The sequence below is a fragment of the Harpegnathos saltator genome, unplaced genomic scaffold, assembly GCF_003227715.2.
Source record: "Harpegnathos saltator strain DR-91 unplaced genomic scaffold, Hsal_v8.6 scaffold765, whole genome shotgun sequence".
Taxonomy (NCBI): domain Eukaryota; kingdom Metazoa; phylum Arthropoda; class Insecta; order Hymenoptera; family Formicidae; genus Harpegnathos; species Harpegnathos saltator.
Window position 1 is genome coordinate 83,911 of NW_020230610.1, and position 20,267 is coordinate 104,177.

Below are 20,267 nucleotides of genomic sequence, written 5' to 3' on the forward strand. Positions count from 1 at the left end.
AGATACAACAAGTAAAACATCAGACTGGCGAAATCATATTAAATTGCGGTTCATCGATACGTACAAATTTCTCAGTACCAGTCTCGATAAATTAGCATCGTTTCTCACTGGAGACAAATTAAAAATTCTTCAATCCGAATTTAAAAACTTATCCGACAAAGATTTTGATTTATTAACGCGAAAAGGTCTTTCTATACGAATATGTGGATTGCAATGACAAGCTGCAGGATCAATGTTTATCACCGCGCGAGTCATTCTACAGTTCGCTGACAGGTGATACAGTATCTGAGAGCGATTGCACGCACGCCGTGAACGTATGGGAACGGTTTTCTATTCAAACCTTAGGCGAATATAGCGATATGTACCTGAAAACTGATGTTTTGTTATTGGCTGATATTTTCGAAAATTTCCGCGATAGTTATATCAAAAGTTACGGTCTAGATCCCGTGTATTATTACACATTGCCAGGTTTCACGTGGGATGCGATGTTAAAACATACAAAAATTAATTTTGAATTACTCACAGATATTGATATGGTAATGTTTATCGACCGCGGTATACGTGGCGGTCTGAGTCAGTGTTCCGGTAGATACGCAAAAGCCAATAACCAATATATGCAATCTTACGATCCATCGAAGCCATCCTCATACTTCATGTACTTTGATATAAATAATTTGTATGGCTGGGCAATGTGTCAACCGTTACCATACGCTGAATTGAAGTGGGTTGATGATATGTCGAATTTTGATGTATCATCAGTCCCGCTAAATTCGCTCACAGGTTATATTCTCGAGGTTGATTTGGAGTATCCTCAACACTTGCACGATACACATACAGATCTACCGTTCTGTCCGACGCGAACGAAGCCTCCGAACAAACGGCAAGAAAAACTCCTTGCGACTTTATACAGGGTGCACGATTTATCTGAAGACATCGAAATATCTCGAGAATTATGCATTGGATAAAAGAAAGTGATTAATGAAAGTTGTTAGTCTCGAAGGGGGACATCCAATGATACCAAACTCGACCTCCTGGGGGTGGGGGTTGGGGGCAACTTTGAAATCTTAAATGGAAACCCCTATTTTTTATTGCAGATACGGATTCTACGCCACAAAATACGTAATTTTTGTCCGAAACTTTTTTTTTATTCGTGATAGATGGCGCTGTAATCGCAAAAAATTATATTTTCCGCAATTCTCCAGAAATGATCATTGGATTGAGAAATAAAAAATACCTGTTCAATATTTTTAAAGAATATAATAAAAGTTATTCCCCCCCCCATCCTCTCGGGGTAGGGTGGGTGGTAACGTTCAAATCTGCACGACGGTTGCCCAGCGCATAACTCAATAGCAGCACGGGAAGTATTAGACCGTGATTACAATGGTCGGTGGATTGGCAGAGGTGGCCCGATTAATTGGCCTGCTAGATCGCCTGATTTGACATCGCCGGATTTCTTTCTGTGGGGTTACCTAAAAGATAAGGTTTATCAACAAGTGCCAACAACTCGTAAAAACATGGTAGGACGCATAAGAAACGCTTGCGCTGAAACTCCCGCAGATATGCTTCTATCCCGTGTACAGTCATTTGAAAAAAGGATCAATAAGTGTATTGAAGTTGAAGGTAAAAATTTCGAACACTTACTCTAATTAATTGAACAGTGAGAGGCAAGGGGATTCACATTAAAAAAGCACCCCGATCTGTGCGAGGCAAGGGGACTCACATTAAAAAAGCACCCGAAGGGAACATAAAACTACTACGTCTTCGTCGTTGTTCCTGTGTAACGCTAAAAGTAATTTCCCTAAAAGCTAAAAGCTAAAAGAAGTAACGTTAAAATCTCAAATGGGGACCCACATTTTTCATTGCAGAATTAGATTGTACGTGAAATTTTTATTGAAACAATTTTTTTCATTCGTGATAGATAGCGTTGAATTTTTCCGAGAAACTACTTTTAGCGTTACACAGGAACAACGACGAGGACGTAGTAGTTTTATGTTCCCTTCGGGTGCTTTTTTAATGTGAGTCCCCTTGCCTCTCACAGATCGGGGTGCTTTTTTAATGTGAATCCCCTTGCCTCTCACTGTTCAATTAATTAGAGTAAGTGTTGGAAATTTTTACCTTCAACTTCAATACACTTATTGATCCTTTTTTCAAATGACTGTACACAGGATAGAAGCAAATCTGCGGGAGTTTCAGCGCAAGCGTTTCTTATGCGTTCTACCATGTTTTCACGAGTTGTTGGCACTTATTGATAAACCTTATCTTTTAGGTAACCCCACAGAAAGAAATCCGGCGATGTCAAATCAGGCGATCTAGCAGGCCAATTAATCGGGCCACCTCTGCCAATCCACCGACCATTGTAATTACGGTCTAATACTTCCCGTGCTGCTATTGAGTTATGCGCTGGGCAACCGTCATGCAGATTTGAACGTTACCACCCACCCTACCCCGAGAGGATGGGGAGGGGGAATAACTTTTATTATATTCTTTAAAAATATTGAACAGGTATTTTTTATTTCTCAATCCAATGATCATTTCTGGAGAATTGCGGAAAATATAATTTTTTGCGATTACAACGCCATCTATCACGAATAAAAAAAAAGTTTCGGACAAAATTTACGTATTTTGTGGCGTAGAATTCGTATCTGCAATAAAAAATAGGGGTTTCCATTTAAGATTTCAAAGTTGCCCCCAACCCCCACCCCCAGGGGGTGTTGTGGGAGGTCGAGTTTGGTATCATTGGATGTCCCCCTTCGAGACTAACAACTTTCATTAACCACTTTCTTTTATCCAATGCATAGTTCTCGAGATATTTCAATGTCTTCAAATAAATCGTGCACCCTGTATAATAAGCAGTGTTACGTTATTCATTATCGTAATCTGCAGCAGTGCATACGCGATGGTCTTCGTATCGAAAAGATTCATCGCATACTCCAATTCGCACAAACTTCATGGCTACGCAACTACATAGAATTAAATACGCAGTTGGAACGCATGCAACAAACGATTTTGAGAAAAATTTATACAAATTAATGAACAACGCGGTATTCGGCAAAACAATGGAAAATGTTCGCAATCATGTCGATGTAAAACTTTTGACAAAATGGGATGGACGATACGGTGCAGAGGCAATGGTCGCAATGCCCAATTTTCATAGCAGGAGCATCTTTTCAGAAAATTTGGTTGCAGTTAAATTGCGAAAATTCGAAGTGAAGTTCAACAAGCCGATCTATGTGGGTATGTGTATTCTCGACATATCTAAGACCTGCTTGTATGAATTTCATCATGAGTACATGTCACCTCTATATCGTGAGAAATGTAAAGTACTATATACGGACACAGATAGCTTAATTTACCATGTAATCTCCGACGATGTATATGAGCTAATGAAACGTGACATTGCTAGGTTTGATACGTGCGATTATCCTCAAAACAACATATACGGTATACCGCTTAAGAACAAAAAAGTTCCAGGGCTTATGAAAGATGAAAATAACGGAGCTATAATGACAGAATTCGTCGGGCTCAGAGCAAAAATGTATGCGCTGAAAGTAGAAGGTAAAAAGGATACTAAAAGGGCGAAGGGTGTTAAGAGGAATATTATAGCACGAACGATCAATTTTGACGATTACACGCATTGTTTGAGAGAGGAAATTGAAACGAGTCGGCGTCAATCGTACATAAGATCCAAGTTGTATGAGGTATACACGGTATTCGAAACGAAAACTGCTCTCAGTCCATACGATGATAAGCGATTTATTATGTCTGATTCGATAAATACATTACCATGGGGACATTATAGTATGCTATTATAACGTTTATTTGTTTTATTAGCTATTTTACAATTAAATATGTCATCAAATGTTCTAATAAAACTGTATTTATTTTTTTACAATACATTATCCTTTTGTATCCATGAATTATGCGAATTGTCGAATCCCAACCATTTTACATATACTTTGTCGCCTTGCCTGCGCAACACTTTTTCTACTAAGTATACATCTGGATTGGTGACACTATGTAGTTCGTGTTCGTAGAAACCCCCGGCGATAGGTTTCCCGCGCGAGTCTGCAAGTAGGTAAGTTGTAGGATTAGTTGTCTGCACTTTGACGATTTTAAACACTTCGGTTATCCAATTCGGTGTATAGCCTTTTTCAAAGATAGTTTTGAATTTGCTGACGCGTACCAGATCACCCACTTTGAATTTCGCAGGCGCTGCAATCTTTACGTTACTATAGACTGTGTTTAAGAGCTTATTAGCAATCGTAGGAGTCACATCGATAGGACGCATGTCGATAGTTCGATGTTTTCGTGTGTTGTATTCAGCGACGAGGCGCGGTAACGAGTCGATCCATTTGTAAGTTCCGTTGAACGTAAACATTTTCCACATGTTGTTCTTTAACGTGCGGTTGAATCGCTCCACAACAGATGCCTTCGTTACTGAATAAGTCGAATAATGATTGACACCGTGTTTCTTCACAAGTCTCTGCAACTCTGTATTGTAAAACTCCTTTCCCTGATCAGTTTGCAAGTTCTTCGGACATTTTCCATCCGTTCGAATTATCTTTGCGAATGCCTCAGCTATCTCCTTTCCGCTTTTGCTCTTTAACGGCACGGCCCATGCGTGCTTGCTCAGTACATCGGTAATGGTGAGCATGTAGTGGTGGCCTCCATTGAATCGCGAGTAAGGACGCATTTCCACCGCATCGGCCTGCCAAAGATCATCGTATCCACGCACAATGACGCGTTAGCTAGGAAAATTTCGTCTCGCTGGAGCGTGTAATTCTTTCACTAGTTGTTCTTTTTCGGAATGTTTCTTCTCATTATTTTCCCCCGTTACTCGCCGAGTCGTTTTCCCATCATGCGTGAAGCTTTGTCGCTTTATACCGGCAGAAACAGCTGAAATAGTACCGATGAGTTGCTTCTCTGAACTTTTCTTCTTTTTGCTAAATTTTGACGATTGCTTCACTATTGCAGCTCGTGATGATCCGTCTCTTGCTTATGTCGATACTATATGTCGATTCAACTGCAATATTCTACTTTTATATTTTCGACGATTTCTTTATCTCTGAATCTGTCCAGTCTAAAATTCGTTCTGTGTTCTCATGAATGCTATTTATGCTCAGTATGTTTTTCTTCTGGTAGTCTTCCAGCCAATCCTTCAATTTTTTAACATTCTCATCTACATACTGCTTCGTCTCAACGTTACTCTCATGCAGTAGAAGCTTTACAGAATTTATATTCTCATCTATATACTGCTTCTTCTCAACGTTACTCTCATGCAGCAGCAGTTTTACAGACTTTATACTCTCATCCACATAATTTTTGTGCGCAACATCATTGAAGACTCTCGGCCGCGTTACATGATGTATCGCGTGTCCTGTTGCGTCAAAACCTTTGCCATCGGCGGTTAGACAAAGGGCATTTTCATGTACGTATCGTTTGGTTGCAACATCATTCAAATGATTTCTCATACCTGCAACACATTCTTCCACGTATTGTTTGGTTGCAACGTCACTGTCGGCTTCAGGCTGCGCTACATGTTTTATCTTGCGCGATTTTGCATCAAAAACTTTGGCCGCGTTTAAACAAAGGGCATTTTCATATATGTAATTTTCAAAATGTTCATTCCATTGATGCGCTTGATCAGTTTTCGCACCATTGTTTTCTCGCGACACTCCAAACTTATTCATCGACATTTCGGAACAAGTTGTACCGACTGACTGACTTGTGTCAATGCCACGCTGCTTAATTTATAATGAGACCAGCTTCACGGAGTTCTTCGATAATCGATAAAATTTCGTGCTCGTGCGAGTTGTTGCCAGCTTGGCGCGAAGCGTTAAGCAATCGCAGACGATCCACCAGCTCGTTGGGATCATCCCAATGCACGTAATCGATATTGTTGTCATTTAAGGTCATCATAGCTTGCGATGCGTATAAACCTTTTCCGGCCACTTTATCGCTCGACGCATGTGATACTAGGGGTGCGATTATATGTTTATATTTGTGTCCCTGGTTACCGAGTATCGGATTTTGCGGGAGGCCGCGTCTGTGAGCATTCGTCGCCAATAGTATACTTTTGTATTTTTGCATATCAGCCTCGGTGTACACAAAATCGTCGGGAATTCTTTTGAATATTAGCTCGTAAAGACCGGGTATTCCAATGTATCCTGTTTCGCCTATGATTATATTATCGTCTCTGTCCACATCGATACGTTTATCACCGAGCATCGCTCCATCGTTGCTAAGACGTACGCCGTAAACATAATCTATAGTGTTATCCTTTCCACTGCTTAGCACAGCTCCCATATATTTTTGACCCAACGGACCAAAATAATCATGTAAAGTTTGTTGTCCTTTGTACGTTCGCAACTGACGTCTGACGGATGTCACTACCGGTTTATCGGGGGTTTCGGAAACATTCTCATCATCATCATCATCAGTGAGTAGATTGTCGATCGGTAAAGGTTCATGCGACATTCCATGTAGTTCCTCATATTGTAGAGCTTCCGTCGATGTAGGAACTATCAGAGGATCGTTTAATAGTTTCCGTTTCAGCGGAGTCAATGCGGCTGGTGAAAGTTTTGCCTTACGCTTTATCTTTTTTTCGGGTTTTAATACACTCTTTGTTTCTTCGCTTGTACTCATTGATAGTGGCTCAGTTTTAACATCAACGTTACTTTCCACATTAGCGCTGCTTCCCGCGATTTGCTTGAGAGGTTCAATAATAGGTTTAAAATGTCTCTCCAATGCAGCATTTTCCACCATTCTACCGGTTTTCAAAGCGCGATACTTCTTGCGGATCGACTCGCTCGTTTTCGCAATCTCTTCCGCTACCGTTTCACGATCCATTATTTTCACGCTACTATTCATCATTGATATATTTGTCTCGTGGACGTTGAAGATGTTACCACGTTGAGATTAAAATGACGATTATACATCTCACAGCACAGCAAAGTCGTTAAATCCTTTTCTGTATCGTCCCTCGGTCATTGAGCTATCCTTATCAATCACTGTGAAACCATATTTATCCTCCCAACATTTGCAACACAATGTACTGAAATCCTCATATGACATGTCAGTGTTCACATGATAGTTGTACACATGTTTCAAGTTGGTACCATCCTGTTTAAAGAGAATCAGAAGATTTGCACTGTCCCGTATAAGATGCTTGGGTATTTTTGCGTACGTCTGACAGAGATAAAAACAGTCTACGCTCGAATGACGACCCATTGCAAAGTATTCTCTTATCGTATCTTGTTTGTCACATACATCGTCATCAAAGATAAAAATGGAATTTTTAGGCGCTTCGGTCGTTGGAATCACATCGCTGTTATTGGAGAATGTAAAGTATCCAATTTCATCTATCGATTTCAGCAGATTTTCCAAGTAGCGATATTTAGGTTGTTGCAACGATTTCGAGTACACGTACAAGTTCTCGAAACGTAGACCGTGCGGACTTTCCAACAAACTGATGAGAATGTTTGTCTTGCCGCAATTCGAGGGACCGCATATGATGCCGCGTATGGTGTTCGGAAGCATGTTTCCATGCCTGCGCGCCTCTTGCTCAAGCATTGATTCCGTTCTATTGTCGAAATTTGTCACGCATATCGACGTTGGTTGCTTCACGAACCGCATGTTTCCCCCGTGAGTCGCAATATAATTTAAATGTGACGCTGATTTAACTATATATAAGCGCGTCAATCTTGGAAACACTCAGTTTAGAAAATGTTCCTCCTGTTGACAGATACCCATGATATTCGAGAGCTAACCTCCGAACAACTGAAATATATACCGAAGATTGTTCTGTTACGCGAATTTGCAAAGTATATTGACGATTTGCAGGATAGACTCCCAGAACATTTAAGAGTCGATCCAGAGGTTCAGCAGTATCGTCGATGTTTGGAACATTACAATCGTCCGTGGCAGCAAACATATCGACGGTCCAGCACCGCTGATTAGGGAATGTAGTGAATGTCGTCGACAAAAGTCAAAGTCGGCAGTGGTCTATTGAATCGCGCGATAAATGCACTTCCTATCGAACTACACATTCCCGGATATCAATTTTGTGGTCCTGGAACTCGCTTGGTAAAACGATTGGCCAGAGGTGACCAAGGCATTAATTCATTGGACGCGGCGTGTCGTGAGCACGATATAGCCTATTCGCGTAACAACAATCTCACCGATCGGCACGCGGCGGATGAGATTCTCGCTGTGAAAGTGCGGAAACGCATAACTTCGAAAGAATCAACTCTAGGCGAGAAAGCTGCTGCTGCAGTCGTTTGGGCTGCTATGAAAGCCAAAACGAAAATCGGCATGGGCATAGGCACAAAGAAAAAGAAGTCGTCCAAGAAAGCAATCCGAAAACGAACACTTCCGATAGCAAAACGAGGTGGTATTTTACCAGTTCTACCATTACTGGGAGTTCTCGGTTCACTAGTCGGTGGAGCGGCGGGTGTCGCAAAAGCGGTGAATGATGGCAAAGCCGCGCAACGCCAGCTGGAAGAATTAAAACGTCATTATCGTGCAATGGAAGGTCGCGCTACGAAAGGTCGCGGAATCTATCTTGCTCCGTACAAGCGCGGGAAAAGCGCTACAGAAAAAAAAAAAAAAACGTCAAAAAAACGCTAAAATTACCCACGGGTGCAATGACTAATGTACAGTTGGAAAGACTAGCGAGGCGTATGCGTATATCTTTCTTTCGAGATGTTTTCATGCGTGACGCTTTACCAATAGATGGAGTACGTCAAAACGAGAGCGGTATTGTAAATTTAGACACAGAGGGACCAGGTACTCACTGGATGGCGTATGCGAAAAGTGGAAATCGTGCAATATATTTTGACAGTTTTGGTAATCTTCGACCGCCCAAGGAATTGATTCGATACCTTGAGAGAGATGTAGTGAAAATTTTGTACAATCGCACATCATATCAACATTACAACCAGAGCATTTGCGGACAATTGTACTTGCAGTTTCTCCAAACGGTAGAGGATCAATTTAAATGATGGTGATGACATTCCACTAACAGCAGTCAGTATTCGTTCGGCAGTTTGCAAACATGTCGCTAACGCTTACATTGACTGGCAACAGTAACACTCTTACGGTGAGCTACTTTCCCTCTATAGATTTGAGCGATGGTGATTACGAGCTCGGTTTAACGGATTTCGAAGCATACAATACGATACCAAACGTAAATTGGTCGAATAATAAATTTTACTATGGTGCTAACGATGAAGAAATTACGATTCCTGAAGGATCGTACGAATTGCGCGCCATATACGAATATCTGAAACGTACAATTTCACATTCTCCAAAAGCAGTGCGTTCCAAAAATAATCCATATAGAGATGACGAGAATGAATATCCTATAATAATTCGTGCCAATAATAATACGATGAGGAGTGAAATCAAATGTGCTTATAGAATAAATTTTAGCAAACCAAACAACATTGGCTCGCTTTTGGGATTCTCATCGAGTCGTATATTAGAACCGCACCGATGGTACGAATCGGACGCCCCGATTAAGATTATCAACGTGAATATCATTCGTATAGAATGCAGCGTTGTCAGTGGTGCGTACAGTAACAGTATGCGTGTACATACGATACATGAATTCTCGCCTAAGGTGCCACCAGGATATAAGATATCGGAAACACCGACACATGTCATTTATCTTCCAATCATCGCACGGAGCATTACAGATTTAACGGTGCGTGTCGTTGATCAAGAAGGACAATCGCTCGATTTTCGAGGAGAAGAGATTACCGTTAGATTGCACGTACGACGGCGACGATAATAAACGTAATCTATGAAATGCTTGTGGTGAATCAAGTGGAACAGGAGAAACTAGCTGGAAATACACCTTTTACGAGACACGCGATTAGCAGTACAAAATCCCTTGTTCGAAAGGAACTCAGCGCGTTGAACGTTGAATTTTTGAAATCTCTGGGATTCATCGTACGAAACGATTGAGAAAGATGATTGACATTTTGAACATTGGAAATGAACCGGTCTTTGACGAGCGCATCGTCAAGATTGAGACACATACGTACAATCTATACGCTAACACAACGTTTGGACATAGCGAGATACGAATACCCATACAGCAGCAGGATTTATATATATTGCCATGTGAGAGTTATCTCTATGTCGAGGGGAAGGTGACGAAACAAGTTGCAGTCGATGGTGCGATTGTAAGGTTGAGATATAGTGGCGTTGCATTCATGTTTGATGAGATCCATTATGGACGGTGTGGACTGGATGATGTGGAGATTGATCGTAACAGAAATGTGGGAATAACTTCAACGCTCAAAAACTATATATCGATATCTTCAGACAAAAATGCCATCATGAAAAATGCCGCGTGGGATACAACTGACACTATTTCGCCGGACAGGTACTTCAACTTTTGTGTACCGCTCAACGTTTTGCTAGGATTCTGTGAAGACTACAAACGTGATTAACGCGCGTCACGAATTGATTCTATTACGATCGCACAGCGATAACAACAGTCTACTAGGATCTTCAGCGCTGGATCCTAAGATTGAGCTATTCAAGATACAATGGCGAATGCTTCACGTAATCTTGAACGATATCAATAAACTTTCCATACTGAAAACTTTGGAGGATGGACGATACCTGAGTATGAGTTTCCGCTCGTAGGATCTGTATGAATTTCCTCTACTGCAAAGCACTACCAAACACTTGTGGACCGTCAAAACTGCTGCTAATTTGGAGAAACCTCGATACGTTATCTTTACGCTGCAGACTGGCCGGAAGAATGTCATGTCGGAAAATATAACTCGTTTCGATGACTGCAAATTGATCAACGTGAAGCTCTATCTGAATTCAGAGTGTTATCCGTACGACGACATGAATTTGGACTTTACAAAAAATAAATACGCCGTACTTTACGATATGTATAGACGTTTTCGTAAATCGTATTATGGATGCGACAATGCTGAGGCATGGTTAACAACTACCGACTTTCTGCGGCTAGGTCCTTTTGTGGTTATCGATTGCTCGCATCAAAATGAGTCCGTCAAGAGTGCCACTGTGGATGTGCGCATCGAATTTGAGTGTAAGGAGAATATACCGGCGAATACTACCGCATATTGTCTCATCCTGCATGATCATGTAGTTGAATATAGCCCGCTAACCAACATGGTGCGCAAACTTAACTAACATTGATTATGAATTGTTAGCATGCGCTGTGAAAAATATAATGTATGAAGCCGTGAACAAATAAATGATATTCTAAAACATAAAATTATGTATAAATTAATTCTATATGTCTCCCATTTTACTTCCCTTCCCCCTCCTCAGAACGATGAGGATAGTGCCCGGCGCAAGTCGGTATGGTAAAATACTCTTTCGACGAACGTTTCATATTCCCTTCCAACCTACCCTATGATAGTCTAAGTGGTAGAACCATCGCACAGTAAACGAAGGGTCCGGGGTCCGAGTCTGGCCTAGTTTCGACTTTGTTTTTCTTTTGACGCATGCGTGACGCCATCATACACACTGTAAGAACCTTCACTATGCGCCTACTAGCAATAGGTAACAATGGTCTAGGAGGTTCGAGAGAGAGACATCCGATAGACGTTCGAGAGAGACGTCCGAGAGACGTCCGATAGACGTTCGAGAGACGTTCGAGAGACGTTCGAGAGACGTCCGAGAGACGTTCGAGAGACGTCCGATAGACGTTCGATAGTAATCGCGGGGCCCAGGTTCGATAGTAATCGCGGGGCCCAGGTTCGACCCTACCTACACCGCCGCCATGTTTGTTCTTTTGACGTATGCGTGACGTCACGGTCGCCATCTTACTCGTAACGTGACGTCTACTAGCAATAGGCGACGGTGGTCTAGAAGGTTCGAGCGCTCGATAGCAACCGCGGGACCCAGGTTCGAGTCTGGCCTACACCGCCGCCATGTTTTTTCTTTTGACGTATGCGTGACGTCATCACACACATACTGTAAGAACCTTCACTAGACGTCTACTAGCAACAAGCAGCAATGGTCTAGGAAGTTCGAGCGTCCGATAGCAACCCGCGGGCCCAGGTTCGAGTCTACCTACAGCCCGACGCGTTTTTCTCTCGTGACGTCACGGCCGCCATCTTGATTATAGAATCTGGGGTGGAGCAGGAGGGTACCAATAAAGAGAGGGTATCAATTAAGAGGGGGGATCAATTAAGAAGTGGGTCAATTAAGACGGGGGGTCAATTAAGAGGGGGTATCAATTAAGAGGGGGGTCAATTAAGAGGTGGGGTCCATTAAGAAGGGGTCAATTAAGAGGAGGTATTAATTAGGGGGGGGTATTAATTAAAAAATATTAATTAATAATTAATTGCTTTTGCATAATTAATTAGCAATTTGAGTTAGAATCCCCCTAGTTTATCTACTAAAGGAACCGAAGACGAGACAAGACGAGTATATAATCCCGACAGTTTTTGACAAGAGGATAGTCTTTAGAGAGTCTTCGAAGAGTCTGAGGAGATCCATCGTCTAGGAATAGCCGTCAGAAAATCTGCAGAGCGCCTCCAGAAGATCGAAAGTTTCGAGTAAGTAATCTACCAGGCCGCCACCGTCGGCATCCGCGATTGCTTCCTGTTCTTTGCAATATAAAGAGATCGAACGGCGAGTTCGCCGTTGCTCCGGTGTGTTTTCCGGAACGATTCTCTTTTGTGCCGTCTTTGCGATATAAATCTCGAACGGCGAGTTTGCCGTTGCTCCAGTGTGTTTTCCGGAACGATTCTCGTTTGTACCGTCTTTGCGATATTGAGATCGAACGGCGAGTTTGCCGTTACTCCGGTGTGTTTTCCGGAACGATTCTCTTTTGTGCCGTCTGTGCGATATAAAGCGCGAACGGCGAGTTTGCCGTTGCTCCGGTATGTTTTCGGAACGATTCTCTTTTGTGCCGTCTTTGCGATATAAAACTCGAACGGTGAGTTTGCCGTTGCTCCGGTGTGTTTTCCGGAACGATTCTCGTTTGTGCTGTCTTTGCGATATAGAGATCGAACGGCGAGTTTGCCGTTGCTCCGGTGTGTTCTCCGGAACGCTCTCATAAATATATTTTTTTTGTTTCTTCCTCTCTACTTCCTATAGGACTCAAAGCAAGTAAGGATACAAGGGCAGAAAGAGTCATCGCCCACACCCACCGACTGTCCGGCGCGGCCGCCGGCCCGGTGTTATCCCATCAGAAAAGCGCATCGCGCCTTCCAAAAATCGACCGACGACCACGGCTAATACGAGGGTAGTTTAATAAGTCAGTGACTTTTTTAATAAAAGATATTTTTTCGGCAAATAAGCGTTTTATTTCTCAACGTAGTCTCCTTTTAGCTCGATACATTTAGTCCACCGTTTTTCCAATTTTTTTATTCCTTCCAAATAGGTTTTCTCAAGGCCCTCAAAATAGACGTTTGTTTCAGTGATGACCTCTTCATTCGACCCAAATCTCTTACCGCCCAGCCATTTCTTCAGGTTTGGAAACAGGAAATAATCGCAGAGGGCTAAATCTGGTGAATATGCTGCATGGGGTAGCAGTTCGTAGCCCAATTTATGGATTTTTGCCATGGTGACTACACACGTGTGCACCCGTGCATTGTCCTGATGGAACAGCACTTTTCTTCGCCAAATGCGGTCGTTTTTGCTTCAAATCAATATCGAATCTGTCCAAAAGCTCTGAATAATATTCGCCGGTGATCGTTTTATCCTTTTCAAGGTAATCGATGTGAATGATACTGCGTGCATCCCAAAAAACTGTGGCCATGACCTTGTTGGCTGACAAACCCACCTTGGCCTTCTTTGGTGCACGTTCACCCGAAGAAACCCACTGTCTTGATTGTTCCTTGGTCTCTGGTGTGATGTGATGGATCTATGTTTCGTCTACGGTAACGAAACGGCAAAAGCTCGTTCGGATTGCGGCTGAACATCGCCAAACACTCCTTTGAAATGGTCACACGGTTGCGCTTATGGTCGAGTGTGAACAATCGCGGCACCCATCGCGCGGATAGCTTTTTCATGTCCAAATATTCATGTAAAATGTGATATACCCGCTCAGTTGAGATGCCTACAGCCTCAGCCACTTCACGCACTTTCATTCTCCGATCGTCCAATATCATTCCATGGATTTTATCGACGATTTCTGGCGTGACGACCTCTTTTGGGCGACCTGAACGTTCGGCGTCACTTGTGCTGGTACGACCACAACGGAACTCAGTAAACCACTTCTTAACCATTGAAATTGATGGTGCAGAGTCCCCATTGTATTTATCAAGCTTTGCCTTGGTTTCGGTGATGGTTTTTTTACGCAAAAAATAATGCTTAATCAGCACACGAAATTCACTTTTTTCCATTTTCGTTAAAATTCACGAGGTTGTCTGCTTTCAATGGCTGTTAAACTAACTAAATGGCGCAGCTTGCCCAAACTTGTACAGTAGTCTATTAATAAATGACAGTTGACGGGAGCAGTGCTATATTTAAAGTTACTGCGCGGAAAATTCAAAAAGTCACTGACTTATCAAACTGTCCTCGTAGTATCGGGGATCAAGCCCGATAGGCATTGCGAACCTCTCCCGTCGTCAATAACGCGAAGAAACAAAGCGAATAATTACGGCGTGTCGAAAAACAAGCGCGAGCCTTATGCCCGACGCACGGCCTAACCATTGTGCGCGCACCACAAAGCGATAACACGGCTCGACGCGACGCGTTTTTGCGCACTTTCTTCGATACACCGACAGTCAGACGAGACGAAGACTCGGCCTTTAAAGCCGATTAAAGGCTGCGACAACGCCTGCGCGAAATCTCTATTTCTGATGATTCTACCGAGCAATAGTAGCATGCGACACTATCCAGAAAATATTACAACTACTTCATTTATTACGGAATTGCCTCAAGAAGTGAAGCTGACTGGTTTATGGGAAGTTGCGCTTATCGAAATTCAATTCCCCTTTAGTTTTTTACACGTGCGCCCCGAGGAAGATGCAGAACTCATATTCATTTCGTTACCACGTGAAAATATTGATACCAAAAGCGTCAAAAAAGATGAAGTCCAGCTACCCAAATTCGGGGTTACCCGCATAACCCCGGGTGTTTACGCCACGATGAACGAACTGTTACAGGCTTTAAACAACGCTAGCTCATTGCTCAAAACACACATTGCTTGGCGCCAGGATTCTCATCATGGTGGTAAAGTAACGCTGTACTGCACATGCGATATTAAAGAATGCAATAGACTTCATTTCGTGAAGTTTTCCGACAAAGTGGCTCGTATGCTTCGATATGTACAGGGTGCATACGGTATTTGAGGACAAATTGACATTAAAACTAATTTGTTCATATTTTTTGCAAAATTTATTATAATTCCATGAAATTTTTACACGACGTTAATTAACTCCTAGACTATACAATTATTCAATAAAATCCCCATTAGCGGCAATAACGGACTCAATCCGGGGTTGGAAACGATTGCATGTCCGAATAAAATGCTCTTTGTTCATTTTGATCATTGTTGTTGTTATAGCATCCTTCAGTGATGAAATATTATTATGAGGATGTTTATTGGTCTCTCGCTCAACTACGCCCCATACGTAATAATCCAGGGGATTAAGGTCTGGGGAGCCAGGTGGCCGTAAGTTTGGGGTAATGTAGTCATAGAAATTTTCGGTCATCCAATCTTGTGCCGTCATGGCTTTGTGTGAAGGAGCAGAGTCTTGCTGGAATATGTATGGTCTGTCCCCACGTACACTATCAATCCAGGGTTTCACAACTGTTTCTAAAACCTCGATGTAGGCGGCAGCATTCACCCGAAGCCCCTGACGAAAAAAATGGGGTGGCATAACATGTCCTTCGTTGCTCACAACTCCTAAAACCATGACAGTTGCTGGAAACTTCGTGTGCATAACACGGGGAAACTCTGTAGGATGTGAGCATAACCACCTGTCATTTCTCTGATTGATTTTTTGGTCTTGGTCGAAATTTTTTTCGTCAGATAAAAACCACAACATATTAGGAACTTCAGGGTGTTTAAGCTTGTTCAAGAGACGTTTTCCTCGGATAAGTCTCTGTTCCCGAGTTTGTGCCGACATAAACTGTCCTCTGCGCATAACGTTGGACGTATAGCGGAGGTCTTCGTAGACAACTCGACGGATTAGGCTCTCAGACACATTCAAGTCCCTCGCAATGGCCCTCATGGACTTTGAAGGGCTTTCGTCAACGATCTCTTGTACTTGTTGGACAAATTGTGTATTTTTAGTAGTGTCCGAACGTTCTTCATGTTTTTTGCGTTTTGCAACAGTTTCTACATCACTAGCTGATGCTTCCAATTCACGACGAACCTTATGTACGAATGATCGGGCGCAATTGAGAAAATTGGAGATTTCTAAATCGGTGTGTTTCGCGCATATAGCGATGATAACTGCATGTCTCTTCATTTCTTGCGTTATTTTATACTCCTCCATTGATGATCTGACAAGAAAAAAAACAAACAAAATTGTTCTCCAGAAATTACATTCACATATATGAGTGTCCTCAAATACCGTACGCACCCTGTATATATCGAACGAAGAATGAATTCATCTTAACTTGTCGAAAATTATGCAGGGACGTGTAATGTACTATCCCAATACTGATCGTAATGTGAATCCCCAGAAAGCTGGGGAAAAAAAGTTTTACGCTTTCACGACAAAACGTAAACTTATGTCCGACGAACCAGGCAGTGTGGTGCAGGGTACACCTAAACACCCCGCACCGCCGATAAACTCTTTATTTATTGCGATATTTGCGAATCCTATATAACGGGAGACGTGTATTCTCTTCTTCTCCGAGTAGTTCCTGTCGACTACAACGATGGTAAATATGTCTACGGACGTAACATGGTGAAACATTTCTCGCCACCGAATTATATTCCATTGCGATTAACATGTTTCCGCACGATCGAAATAGATATAAGAGATCAGGTTGGCGAAAGAATACCATTTGAATTTGGAACGACAGTTACATTACAATTTAGACGTCGAGATTAGAGATAATTATCCCGTAATTAGAACACATAGATATGACGCATTATTTAGAATATTACGAAGCACAATCCGGGGGAAATCGGGGAGGCGGAATTTCACGAGTTTTTGTAGGATCGCGGTATCAAAGCGGTCACGGTATCGATAGTTTTCTCGGTGGTCTGTTCAGACGGGTATTACCTTATTTGGCCAGTGGTGCGCGTGTCGTTGGAAAAGAAGCTCTACGCGCTGGGATTAATATATTCGATGATGTGGGGAATAACACACCATTGCAAGTAGCTGTTAAAACGCGCCTCAAGAAATCAGTCTCGAATCTCAAAAGAAGAGCGGAAGAACATATTAACAACCTGATGAAGGGGTCGGGATATAAAGTTCCTGCGAAAATCGGAAAAGCTCAGTTTCCTTTCAACACGCCAAGCGGATACAGCGGTAAATCATCTTCGCGCAAACATCGGGTCAGCGCTTCTAAATCAAGTAAGAGGAAAGTCGACTCGAAGAGACTCGAAGAAACACACTGGGAAAGAAATCGGGTAAGAAGCTAGCGAAGAAACCCATGAAGAAGAAGCGTTCAGTGAAAAAAAGCGAAAGAGAATTTATTAAACGTCGGGGAGTTATCAAGAAGCGTACTGTGTCAGACATTTTTTCCTAAACAACAAACACGTGCTTTCGAAGCACGTCCTTTCTTCATACGCATTCCTGCGAATGTTTAAAGAGTGAACTCGATCTCTTCACCCTACCGCCTACAGAAACCAGTATTGAGAGTTCACAATGGATTCACTACAAACCCATGTCTTCTCTCACGGACGACGCGCCTGTCGAATTCGTCGTACCCAGGCATGGAGAAGAATACATAGATCTTGCTCAAACCATGCTGTCGCTACGCATACGAGTAGAAACGGAAACCGGAGCAGGAGCCGCCGCCGCAAAAGTAGGCCCGGTAAACCATATACTGCATTCGATGTTCAATCAAATCGACGTATATTTCAATCAAAAGCTCGTGTCTCCTCCAAACAATGCTTATGCTTACCGCGCTTACATAGAGGCATTATTAAATTATGCTTCACCAGTAAAAACCTCCCACCTGGCTTCGTGCCTGTGGTACAGCGATACTGCAGAGAACATGGACGCTCTACCTGTAGCGACACCAAGCAATCACGGACTCGACAAGCGAGCCACTTTTGTATAAGGAGGGCGAACACTGGATCTCATAGGGCATCTTCACTGCAACGTTTTCAATCAAGATAAATTCTTAATCAACGGTGTCGAAGTGCACATGAGGCTTGTTCGTTCGAAAGATTCCTTCTGTCTTATAGAGAGAAATACTATGTCACGGATACGCATTTTAGATGCTACACTACTCATCAGAAGAGCTAGAATAAACCCAGACATATTACTCGCTCATACGAAAATGTTGACCAGGCCTACTGCTAAATACACCCTCACGAGAGTCGAGGTTAAATCATTCACGATTCATAGCGGCGTCGTAGGAGAGACACTAGACAACGTCATACTTGGACAATTACCAAAGCGCATAATTATCGACTTTGTCAATAACAAAGCGTTTAACGGTACCCGGCACTTAAATCCATTTAATTTCCAGCATTATGGAATAAACTTTTTTTTCGTTGTATGTCGATGGTACTCAAATCTCTAGCAGACCGTTACAACCCAAATTCTCTGGCAACGAGATGCTCTACGTCGAGGCGTATCACACACTTTTCTCAGGAACGGGCGTTCACTTTTTGAACGAAGCTAATTCTATATCCAGAGAAGATTATCCTGCTGGTTATACTCTTTTCGCTTTTGATCTCACTCCTGATCTGTCAGCTAACTGCACGGGCCAATGGAACCTTGTGAAACATGGTAGTTTACGAATGGAAGTACGATTCGAAAGAGCCCTCATAACAACGGTCAATTTCTTAGTTTACGCTGAATTTGAAAGTGTGCTAGAAATAGATTCTTCTCGTCAAGTCATTGTAGATTATAGCGATTAAAGAAACACATCTCCCACTTTTCTTTTCGGCGTCTTTCCCCCTGCTATGTAAAGATTTTCAACATTATTCTCCTCCAGATTAAAAATTTTGAGAAAAGAACTCAGTCGACTTCGAGCCGTAAAGAGTATAATTTCGGCAAAGCAGAATTGCGAATACAGCGAGAACATGGATGTGATCATCGAAGTGCAGTCTTTCCGCGATAGCAACGATACCTATGTGCTCAAGGAGGTGGCTATTGTTGGTATTAATGAGGCATTGGCGAACATTGGATCTTAGCTCCAGAGTATTCATTTGCGGAATTGAACGAAAAATCAAGACGAATAAATAACTGGCTTTCGCTGAATTATCATGGAATCGAGTAGTACGATGGGGAGACTAATCCAAAATATTTTTATCCACGCTTGCGTGAAATTACGAGTCATATTCGTGTCTTCATGAGAAAAGGCAAGGAAAAAAGAGTTACGTGCAAAATTTATTAGCGCGAAACGTGTATAATCTGGAGAATATCTCGCCGACGTCCAATAATCTTTCACCCAGCGAACGAATAGAAGACTGCTCATTCCATACATTTAGAAAACACAGACGTTATCATTGTGCATTACGCGATGCATACAAATTGAAACACTGGTTCATCGAATAAAGTCAAATCAACATCAAGAAACGCGACAACATCTATGTGACCCGTTTTTTTTCCTCCAAAATTGATGAGGAAAACAGAGAAAATAGTTATTCCGACAAATCAGAGAGCGAACAGTCGCCGATTGAAAAAGAGGAAAACGAGACAAATACTGTGTTGGAACATTCCGTCGAGCCATCGAAGACTATAACTATCGCGTTACCAGAGGTAAACGAAATTATATAAAATGAATTCGCTTGAAATTCAACATGCATTGCAACATCTCAATGCTAGATACACAGGCGTCTATCCAGCTGACAGACTACCGAGGATGTGGACGAGGTCGACGGCAGTAGTCGCTAATACGGACAATCATGATCGTCCAGGACAGCACTGGGTCGCATTCTACGTCGATCGGAATGGAGCGGCCACATACTTCGACAGCTACGGGCTGCCATCCTGGGACTCACGATTCATCCTGCGTCTTAGAAGAAATTCCGTCACTTACCAATGGAATACCTTTCAGCTACAGGGACTTTTATCGACGACTTGTGGTCATTATTGTTATGTTTTCCTTTACTTTATGTCTCGGGGTTATAACCTCGAGCAGTTGAACAGTTTGTTTACCAATGATTGTGAACGAAA

General features: G+C 42.4%; 3 protein-coding genes across 3 annotated transcripts in view; all 3 read right to left on the reverse strand.

Annotated features, from left to right (window-relative positions):
- Positions 1–20,267, reverse strand: part of Atg4a (Autophagy-related 4a) — a 456,226-nt gene that overhangs the window by 49,377 nt on the left and 386,582 nt on the right. The window lies entirely within an intron of this gene.
- LOC112590247 (uncharacterized) lies at positions 13,727–14,250 on the reverse strand. Its single transcript, XM_025306192.1, has one exon. The coding sequence runs from the start codon at positions 14,232–14,234 to the stop codon at positions 13,812–13,814; it is 423 nt and encodes a 140-aa protein (XP_025161977.1). The 5' UTR covers positions 14,235–14,250; the 3' UTR covers positions 13,727–13,811.
- LOC112590242 (uncharacterized) lies at positions 15,109–16,565 on the reverse strand. Its single transcript, XM_025306189.1, has 2 exons — positions 15,934–16,565; positions 15,109–15,859 (listed from the first exon to the last, which is right to left on the reverse strand). Exons 1-2 carry the CDS (start codon positions 16,452–16,454, stop codon positions 15,745–15,747), a joined length of 636 nt encoding a protein of 211 aa, XP_025161974.1. The 5' UTR covers positions 16,455–16,565; the 3' UTR covers positions 15,109–15,744.

Excerpts from the sequence above, each read along its gene's own strand:
- LOC112590247 (XM_025306192.1), bottom strand. The coding sequence starts at position 14,234 with ATGGTTAAGAAGTGGTTTACTGAGTTCCGTTGTGGTCGTACCAGCACA.
- LOC112590242 (XM_025306189.1), bottom strand. The coding sequence starts at position 16,454 with ATGGAGGAGTATAAAATAACGCAAGAAATGAAGAGACATGCAGTTATC. Across the intron at positions 15,860-15,933 it reads ATCAATCAGAGAAATGACAG|GAGTTGTGAGCAACGAAGGA; the intron begins GTGGTTATGCTC and ends TCATGGTTTTAG.